The 10,681-nt window shown below is 31.1% G+C and overlaps 1 protein-coding gene across 1 annotated transcript; it reads left to right on the top strand.

Annotated features, from left to right (window-relative positions):
* The first annotated feature begins 867 nt into the window (after window positions 1-867).
* LOC133822067 (BTB/POZ domain-containing protein At5g03250-like) lies at window positions 868-4,516 on the top strand. Its single transcript, XM_062254273.1, has 4 exons — window positions 868-1,198; window positions 1,692-1,761; window positions 1,987-3,216; window positions 3,720-4,516. Exons 1-4 carry the CDS (start codon window positions 1,137-1,139, stop codon window positions 4,158-4,160), a joined length of 1,803 nt encoding a protein of 600 aa, XP_062110257.1. The 5' UTR covers window positions 868-1,136; the 3' UTR covers window positions 4,161-4,516.
* Window positions 4,517-10,681: the final 6,165 nt, after the last annotated feature.

The following is a 10,681-nucleotide window of genomic DNA, read 5'->3' as shown; positions in this document are numbered from 1 at the left end:
TTTCAAATCATAAGTGGCAATGGAGTTGGACCATTGGTGGTTGTCGCACTTTGCTCCATAATATTCACCAGCTCTGCCACAAAATATTGTCTCATTAATTTTATTTCTCTTCACTTATTTTTGTTAGATAATTATTTTCTAGATTAAAAAAAAGTTGGGTCTTATATATTTGTACCATTAGAGATGTGATATGACATGTCATCATTTTAAATTATTACTAAGTACTATTTACTAATTTTGTTTTTAATTTTTTAAATTTTAGGTTTCAACCTTTTCTAACTTAAGTGGTAGTTTGTGAATTGGCTATCCCATTCTTATGGTAAGTTCTACATTATTATTTAGTTTTTGAGTCATGTAATATCTACTTTTCCTATTTTTATAAAGTATTTATATATTTTTTTAACTTTGTGTTTAGTTCTATTATTTTTGAAGTATTTTGATAAATTATTTTTTTTGGAATCTGTCCGATTTTGATCAAAATATTTTGAACTAAAATAAAAAATAATGCCAAACTAACAACTTATATTAAAAACACAATTATTTTAGTTAATTACGTTGTTATATCCAATTTTTTGCTTATTAAAATTGTATTTAAGAGTCTATATAAATTATTTTACAAAATTTAGTGTCAATCTTAGAAGAATGGAAGTTCTTTCTTTTCATTTTTCTTTTTGATTTTTTGTATTAGATTAATTTGACATAAAATATATATAAAAGAATTTCTTTCTTTCTTTTATTTTTAGATTAATTTGAAATAAGTATATAAATATATGTCAATATTCTTTTAGAAGAATAAATTACACTCACGCACAAGGCACGTGCAACAGACAAGTACTATATAAATATATAGTTTCATCAACCAAACACTGCCCGTCCATCTTCGCGTAACTGAAATAACAATTTTTCCCTTTGGACTTGGGATCATCTTTACACTTTCACCAAAAAAAGCTGAAAGGAAGACATAAGAATAAAATAAAAAATGACCCATTTTTCTAGTGACTGATCTTTTCGTCATTTTGTTATCATTTTCTGCGTTGTTGTTCTTTGCTTTTTTCTGGGTCATCTTCATTTTGTACTCCTTTTAATGATACAGAAGAAGAAGAAAAAGAAAAAGAAGTCATTGTTTTGGCCGTACAATGGCGTGCATGATGAAGCTGGGATCTAAGTCTGAAGTTTTTAACCTCGATGGCCAAACATGGTACATTTTTAATTTTATTTTTAAATAAAAGAAGCATCTTTACTCGTTTGTCTTGAATTTTCATCTCTTTCTTTGTTTTTATCTTCTCGGGTTTAGTGAGTTTCTTCCTAAATGGATATATTCCTGACATTTTTGAGGGATAAGAATGAAGATTTATGGGACATATTATTGTTTTGTCTTGTTTCGAAATCTTAAATACGAGAGACGCCCATGATTCATTGCACGAAAATGCTTATGCGTTTTTTTTTAAGAATGGCAATGGTCATTTACTTTGGTTTATCAAAGTAAATGAATGAAAAGTTATGTACTCAAGCTCGTTTGAAAATTTTGGACTCACATTATATGGCTGGCTTCAATATGAGAAGGAGTTTGTATTAATATGTTTGTCATATTGGTTAGAAGTTAAAGGTTTTCTGCTTGAGAATTGAGATAGGGTTTATGTCATTTTGTCACTTTCTTTTGTTAAAGCCACATTTCATGTGCCCTTTTGCAGGAGTTGCTCAACCGGACTTCTTAGTGATGTGACTGTTGAAGTTGGACAAATTTCCTTTCATCTTCACAAGGTTAATTTTATTTAGTCGGCTTATGAATTTCATTTGTGTTTATCAATTTTATGTACATCTTATATATTTGCTAGAGAATGTTCAACTTATGAGCTTCTCATTATTATTGTAAAGTTTTGATAGAGAAGATATCATGATCATGTCCCCATATATGTTCTGTTTATATATTATTTTCCTTGCATCTACTAGTTATTGATCAAGTGCTCTTACTTGGTATTCAATCAGTTTCCATTGTTATCCAGAAGTGGCTTTTTAGAAAACCTTATTGGAGAATCTTCTGGGAAAGATGAGAATAAATGTACAACTTTGCAACTACATGACTTGCCTGGTGGAGCCAAAGTCTTCTTGTTAATAGCCAAGTTCTGTTATGGTGTGAAAGTAGAACTCAATGCATCAAACATTGTTAGCATTAGATGTGCAGCGGAATATCTTCAAATGACTGAGGATTATGGAGAGGGAAACCTCATTTTACAAACAGAGAACTTTCTGAATGAGATCTTTGGCCATTGGACAGACTCACTTAAAGTGCTTGAAACCTGTGAAGAGGTTTTGTCTTATGCAGAAGAGCTTCATATTGTGTCGAGATGCATCAACTCGTTGGCTATGAAAGCTTGCGCGAATCCAGGTTTGTTTAGTTGCCCAGTCTCAGGAGGTCGCAGTGCTGTGCAAAGCCCAGAAAGTGGTGTGTTTTGGAATGGAATATGTACTACAGCCAAACAACATCCAGTTGGAGAAGATTGGTGGTATGAAGATGTGTCCTTCCTCAAGTTACCTCTGTATAAACGTTTAATTCTTGCTGTTGAATCAAGAGGCATGAAACCTGAGAGGATTGCCGGGTCCATAATTCAGTACACAAATAAGAATCTTTGCTTGTTAGGTAGGAAAACAAGCTTCCGAAATGGGAACCATGTAGCCTCCGTATCAACCATTTCTTCTCAACCTGATGCAGATCAGAGGAATCTCCTTGAAGAGATAGTGAGATTACTACCTTATCAAAAGGGTGTGACACCAACCAATTTTCTTCTTAGGCTTCTAAGAACATCTATGATTTTGCATACTAATCTTTCGTGTCGAGATAATTTGGAAAAACGAATAGGGGCAGAGTTGGATCAGGTAGTTCTTGAAGATCTTCTAATACCAAGCATGGGGTACTCAATGGAGACCCTTTATGACATTGATTGTGTTCAGCGGATTCTTGATCACTTTATGATAGTGGATCGTGAGACAAGTGACAGTACTTCGAATTCTGTGGTAGATGAGGGGCAGCTGGTAGGAGGTTCTCATTCACTGACCCCAATTACCATGGTGGCTAATCTGATAGATGGTTTTCTTGCTGAGGTAGCACCTGATACTAATCTGAAGCTGATGAAATTTCAGTCATTGGCTGCTGTTATCCCTGAGTATGCCAGACCATTAGATGATGGAATTTACCGTGCAATTGATATATACCTCAAGGTAAAAAAAAAAACAAAGAAAATAAAAGCAGTGGAAGTTCTTGTTAGTAATACTGTTTTCCCTGAAAATTATCATAAAAATTGAATATATGGTTTAGTTATTCCACAACTTCCAAAGCATTTTCTTTGCCATGTGATAGCAAGCTAGAGTGGAGTCTTATATCCTAGGGAATGCACCATCACTTGTTTGTTCAGTAGAATAATATATAACCATTCTGGCATGATGATTGCAAAGAAAATAAACATTTAGAGGTGTTTTGTTTGCCAAAGTTTTATGACAATTAGCCATCTAAACAAACTCTCTAGATTGGCACATGTCATGAGAAAGAAAAGTAACAAGGCATTTAAGATTGGTTCTAACAATATTACCTTTTAGTTACCATGAAATTATAATTGACATTATAAGTACTGTTTTTGTTTTCTTATTACTCCTAAAAAAAACAGCGGACAACCATTTGTATCCTTATTTTCTTCTAAAATGCTTAGATTTTTTCCAATTTTCAGGCTCATCCTTGGCTAACTGACTCTGAGAGGGAGCAAATTTGCAGGCTTATGAACTGCCAGAAGCTCTCATTGGAAGCCAGCACTCACGCAGCTCAGAACGAAAGGCTACCACTCAGAGTTATTGTCCAAGTTCTATTTTTCGAACAACTTAGGCTTCGAACCTCAGTTGCTGGTTGGTTCTTTGTCTCTGACAACCTTGACAATGTGCAAAATCATAGTGGGAATCTTGCACTTGCACGGAACGAAGCATCCAATCGCGCTGCAACTGGCATAGGTACAAGCACACAAGGTCAAGTTGGGGTGGTTGATAACATTAGGGAGAGAGTTTCTGAGCTAGAGAAAGAATGTTTGAGCATGAAAGAAGAACTTGAGAAGTTGGTTAAGACGAAAGGGAGCTGGAATATGATCTTCAGAAAGCTTGGATTCAGATCAAAGTCATAGTCCTCTGATTTAAAGCAATCTAAGAACAACAATGCCAAAGAATATCAACCATCATCGGCAGTACTAGTTGTCAATGGAAATAAGAATCCAAGGATAATGAATGGAAGGTCAAGAATAAAATATGCAGAAGAAAAGAACAATAATTTACAAAAAAAAATCATTTTTTTTACTTTAATTAGCTTTTGGAAGCTTACTTGTTTTTGGTTTAGTCAATAAGGTAAGCTTGTTATATTCATTTTAGTACTAACTAGGCTCATACAAGGCTTTCAACACTTTTTTTGTTTAAATTGCTCTCTGTTGAAATTTCATTGAATGTCCACTGTATTCTCATTGAAAATCAAAAAAATTTAATTTCCATAAAAGAAGACTTATAAAATAAAAATTCACGCAAAATTGTTTGATTTTTTTATCATATCTTGCAAAGAGAACGCAAATGTGATAATTTATGCAAAGATTACACAACCTATATAGAGCTCAAAGAATAGCAAATGCTCTCTTACAATAAAAATAATCAGCCAAGACTAAAATAGCCTAGAGATAATAACTCTAACAAAAGGAACCAAAGTTGTATACTTTTTTTTTGGTTAATTAGATGACAAAAAAAATCCTTAGTTTATTATTATTATTATATCCTAGCTCAAAAGCTTGTCATGTTATTAATTTTCTCAGGATTTTCAAAATCGGTCACTATACACATATATTATACAGTTAGTAACTATACTATGTCATAACAGAATCTTTCAGAAAAATACCGAACATAACTACCTTCTCTTATATATATATATCATCCTTACTAAGTTTAACAATCTCTCTCTCTCTCTCTCTCATTTCTCGTTGTTGTTGTTGTTCTTGACGATATCAACAATGGCAGACCAAGTTTCGGTACTGGTGGAATGGGTGGAATCAATGGCAAGCGAATTGGCTGATTCGTTTAAAAAGACTGATATCAGGATTGAAATCCTGAAGTACCTGATGAGTGATGATGATCGTCTTCTTCATCAAAATGTTCAAAAAGAATTGAAAGGAAACTTTGATCAGTTACTAATCGAGTGCTTTTCTTCATATCCTGATCAAAATGACTCCAAGTTCCAGATTGCAGATAAACTCAAGACCCCCAACTATAATAACCGCTTCATTCTTCTTCGTTTGAAGTCCAAATTCCAAAAGTTGAAAGAAGAACAAGAGGAGTCGAAGTTGAAGCTGGAGGCTTTGGAATCCAAGTTTTGGAGCGTCCAACTCAAGATTCCGAAGCTCGAAACAAATGATGATGATGACGACGACGACGATGATGATCGAATTTCGATCTCCTTCACCAGGAAGCTTAAACAGATTAGGTACTACTATCTTTCAAATTATTCTTTCGAACATGTTCAATTGAAGGAAAACGCCAATAATGTTGCTGATTCAGAGTTGAGAGTGAAGAGTGTAGAGGAACTGTTTGATAGAACTTCATATTTGATTCCTCAAAGGCGTGCAGAGTTCTTGAATCTTGAAGTAAAAGGTACACAGTTATCTTTAATTGACTTGGTTTTTCTTGATGAAGAAACGGAATGGTATAGACTTTCTATGATTCATTCTAAAATCATTCAGACCGGGAATCGTCTTTGCTGCCATCTATGTGATCTCATGTTTGTTGCCTCGAAATATCCAAATCTATTAGAGTATGAAAAGTGGTTTTTCTTTAAAGTAATACTCAAAATAGCAAACCATTCCAAGCCGAAGGACACCAAGGTCTTCAAGAGGTTTTCTTCTGTGATTTCAAGAGCTGAGATTGAGCTTAAGAAGATTAAGAGGAACAACCCTTTTGATGACCATGAAGGTAAAATTGATGAAGTCTTTGACATGTTCTTGGGGGAAGTTCTGTGTTTGGAGTCGATTTTGAGTTATCCGAACTTGTCTCCCATGAACAAGACCTTATTAAAGGATCAACTTGAAGCTGTTCTGAATGGTGGTGTTGAGGAATGTGTGAAGCAAATGGATGAGATTAGATCAAAAGTGGATGCTTTGAAGACAGGTTTCCTATCCGAAAATGCAGGAGAGGAAATGGTGATGAAGGACTTTCAGGATACAATGAAGCTTTGGATTGATTCAATGTGGACATTTTTAGATGATGATGACCCTAATCAGATAATGGCTACTTCTTTGCTGCTGGACCCATGTGCAGACATTTGAAGTAAAGAATTTTTTTGAGTTTCTGAAATAGAAGAGGTTTTTCTTTAGTTTTATTTCAAAAGTTGCTTTTCATCTTTTTTGTAAATGGTCGTATTGACCTTACTTTGATTTCATTATGTGATGGTATCCATTGTGTGAGAACAAAAAGAAACAAAATAAACTTTGTTTCATTGAAGACAGTTTCTGTCAGCTTATAAAGAATAGACAATACAAACTTGTTAAAAGTATAGAAGAATGTAAGGAAATTCTTGATCATCAAAGAAATGGAGATGAAAATAAGAAAGATGAAATCGATTGAATTTTGGACTCGTTGGTGTGTGTTTGGAGTTGATTTTGACTTAACTAAATCTTTCCCAAGTAATTATAAAAAGTCTTGAGAAGTGAATGAGATTTCGGACTTGGTTGACATCAGTTGTGCTTTTAACTTTTGAGCTTTGTAAGAACTCAATTTTCTAACTTAAAAAAAAAAGCTTCTTTTTGTAAAAAAACATTTGCACGATAAATCCAAACAACTATGAAGAAGTGCTTTTAACCATTAAAAGTCAAAAAATTGTCATCATATAAAAACTCGAAAAATGATAAATGGAAGGTCAAGAATAAAATATGCAAAAGAAAAGAAAAATCATTTTCTTTTTTACATTTTTAGCTTTTGGAAGCTTACTTGATTTTGGTTTAGTCATTAAGGTAAGCTTGTCATGTTCATTTTAGTACTAACTGGGCTTATACTAGGCTTTCTCTTAATATATATATTTTTTAAATTGCTCTTTTTTGAAATTTCATTGAATGTCCATTGAATTCTCATAGAGAAAAATTGAAATTCATTGAAGAATTTTTTTTTAATTTCCATCAAAGAAATAAACGTATAAAATAAAAATTCACACAAAATTGTTCGATTTTTAGTTAGTTATATTCTAAATGAGTAATGACTCATAAACACTTTTTTACACACAAAATATGTACACACTGATAGTACAAATTGTTAATCACTATTAAAAGTAATGATCTTACTCTAAATAAATTATGTAGTTAAAAATAATAATGATGCGTCATTATTTGTGTACTTTGTTTGTAAAAAATCGTATATGTGTGGAACATCACTCATTTTAACCATCAAATAGAAACTTTTTCCAAAACCTTATAAAATATGATTCCACTAAGAGCAACTTTAATGGTAGCATTATTTTTTGTTGCCAAAATATATAAAATATGAAAAAATACTAGTTTTTTTTTAAAAAAAAAGAGAGGCAACGTTGCTTGGTAATGACAATGTTCCCAATGTCTCTCGCAATATATAAAATTCTTTAGTAGCCACATTGGCATTAATATGACAAAAGTCAATCAAGCCACTCTTGTGGCTATTGCATTAAAGATGCTCTAAGGTGCTTGACACTTTATATGTTGACCACTTTGACTTGTACTGAAGAAGATACTTGATGCATTAGGGCATCTCCAGTGGCAATCTATTTTGTTGCCAAAAGTTTTAATATATTATTTTCTCTCATCCGCGTAATTGGAAATGCTTTTATATATAAAAAAAAGATGGCAATGTAGCCATTTTTCGGCAATTTTCCTAAGCAACTTTATGACACATGGACCCACATATTATTCATAGCAACTGCATTGCAGATGCTCTTAAGGGCTTGTTTGGACATTAAATTTTAGTATGAAAAAAAATTCATTTCTATAAAATAGACGGGAAAAATAGAGAAAAATATTTTTCACAAATTTGATAAAAGACTAGTTTTAATATATATTTTTTGTAGATATTTATAATTGTTGTGAATTTTAAGAAAATTATACTACATTTAAGTTTTAATTTTTCTAGAATTTTTTTTAATTTATTGATCCAATCCAAATATAGAATCATTTTAATTTCATTTTTACATTCTTTTCAAAATCCAAGTTCCAAAACAAGCTGGGAGACATGAGTAAGTCATATGAGAGCAAAGTTTGAGTAGCTCGGAATTAAGTCCAAATTGAATAAACACCAATCGTTGTAAGGTCCATTATTTAGTTGGGTCATGGAATGTGAAGCCCTTAACTAGGGCTGTGCAGAAATGATCTGATCCAATAACAAACCGACTGATCCAATGTCAACCGACCGCTAAAAATTGGATATCCAATCATGATTGGATTGGATCAGATGACATTTTTAAAAATCCAATATTGGATGCATCCAATGGATGGAACCGAACCGATCCAATCATCCATTGGATCGGATCGGATCGGTTGGTTCAAGATGATTGGATCGGATCGGTTCCAAAAATCCAACATCCAATTGGATGATTGTATCGGATCAGATGGGCTTAAAAACATTGGATGTCATCCAATGAACACCCCTACCCTTAACCATGCAATGATTTGTTCTCAAAGTCCAACTTCATGTTTATTGATGAGAAAGGGGTGAAAATGATATCTTTTTCTTTTTAAATAATTTTGCACTCTAACTTATTTTTGGTAATATTTTGCAAAATAACTTCTATCTAAAATTTTCGACCGATTATTTGAATTTTTCGACCACCTATCTAAATTTTTAGTTAGCTGTCTAAATTATAAGAGATCATTTTGCAAAGAATTATCAAAACTATCTAAAATACAAAATGACTTCAAAAAATAGACTATTTTGCCATGAAACCCTTTACTTATTTGATTTTTATAGTAAAATTCATTCACAATATTTATTCTGGACTTGGTGAATATCATTTTTATTGAGCTAAAAACAAACAGAAAATAAGGGAAATCCGTTGGTTTTCTTTAGCAATGAATAATGTTTTTTTTTATGTAAGTGTACTAAGCACTCAGATTTCTCGTGCTGATTCGATAATATGGCCCCCCCAAAAAAAAACAAAATTCCTTAAAAAAATTATTATATCATGAATCAAAGATTCATATATAAATAAAGAAGTTTAGCCTCTTTTGTAAATTATTATTATGTATGTGTGTATATAAACCCAACTTATATAATGTAAAAAGTCTCGACCTTAGTTGAATTATTTATGTACTTTTGCATAGACATTTATTGAGAGAGTTGAACACCACATACTATTATTGGTGCAATAATGTAATTTAGTATTAATAATGTAAAACACCATCTAGACACATTTTTGCAGTAGTATACTATATTGCATATAGGAGCACATCTTTCCAATGACTTCTCTATTTTATTTTTCAAAATCTATCACTAAAATTTCATTTTTTTTATTTGACATTCAACTTTTATATTACACCATATTATAATATCTTTTTTTCTATTTTTTTTATAATATTTAAATATAATTTTGTTCATTTTAAATATGAAATAATAAAGATAAATGAAAGAATGAGAGAGGAAAGACGAGAGAAATATTATTCAAAAAATATTTAAGAAATAAATAGTAATCTCTAACTAGTAAAAAGTAAAATATATATATACATTCATTAGAGTTTTTCTTTTTATTATTTTTTCTTTATACATAATTTGGAAGGTATATATTTTACATTATTGTGAGTGATCTCATAGCAATGGAATATATATATAATATACGTATACTTTTTATTATAAGGAGTGGTTTTTCTTAATATTGTGGTAAGATTTTTTTTTTAATTCGTCGACATATGTGTGAATACTATACAATTACATGAGGTGGTAGGCCATGTCCTCATGAAATATTAATATATATATATATATGTGTGTATATAAAGCTAGAGAGATAGAACCAGACATTTGTTACGTTTATAATGAATGACTATATATATACATCTACATAATTATATATATATAGTGGAAATGGTGGACCTCATTTTTTTGGTTTGACTATTAATGTTCTTAATATAGTGTGAATGAAGGTCTTCATGTTTAATCATTGACCTTTCTTTGTTGTTTTCCATTTAAGTAACCTGATGACTTTTTTCCTCGTCTTTTATTTATGTACTTTGATGAGTTTATATTTTTTTGGAAAAATGTTTTTTCTTATTATTTATTTGTACTTTATATTTTGTAAATTAGTTCAAATAAGTCCTTAAACTTAATTTTTATCAAGAAAAAATTAAATATAATAATAAAATATTTAAGCAGAATGATTTTATTTTTATTATGAATTGTTAATTTAGTGAATTATTTGTGATTTCAGTTGAGAAAATTTGACAAAAATCAAGTTTAAGATTCTATTTGAATCATCTTATAAAATATAAGATCCAAAAAATAATTTAACAAAACACAGAATCCAAATAAGTAACGAGTCAAAACAATAAGTCTAAAAAAATATAGTCCCTAATTTGATTTATGAGAGATCTAAAATGTCAACCATCTTGAATTATTAGTTGGAAAATAAAGCTATCAACTGTATGATTACCAGCTAGTTACAATAATT

This window comes from Humulus lupulus, chromosome 3 (assembly GCF_963169125.1).
Source record: "Humulus lupulus chromosome 3, drHumLupu1.1, whole genome shotgun sequence".
Classification (NCBI taxonomy): domain Eukaryota; kingdom Viridiplantae; phylum Streptophyta; class Magnoliopsida; order Rosales; family Cannabaceae; genus Humulus; species Humulus lupulus.
This window is presented reverse-complemented; position numbering and strand designations above follow the sequence as displayed.

What these genes read in the sequence shown, in the direction of transcription:
- LOC133822067 (XM_062254273.1), top strand. Translation starts at nt 1,137, where the DNA reads ATGGCGTGCATGATGAAGCTGGGATCTAAGTCTGAAGTTTTTAACCTC. An exon ending in AACCTCGATGGCCAAACATG is followed by an intron (nt 1,199 to 1,691) that starts GTACATTTTTAA and finishes GCCCTTTTGCAG; the next exon opens with GAGTTGCTCAACCGGACTTC. An exon ending in TTTCCTTTCATCTTCACAAG is followed by an intron (nt 1,762 to 1,986) that starts GTTAATTTTATT and finishes GTATTCAATCAG; the next exon opens with TTTCCATTGTTATCCAGAAG.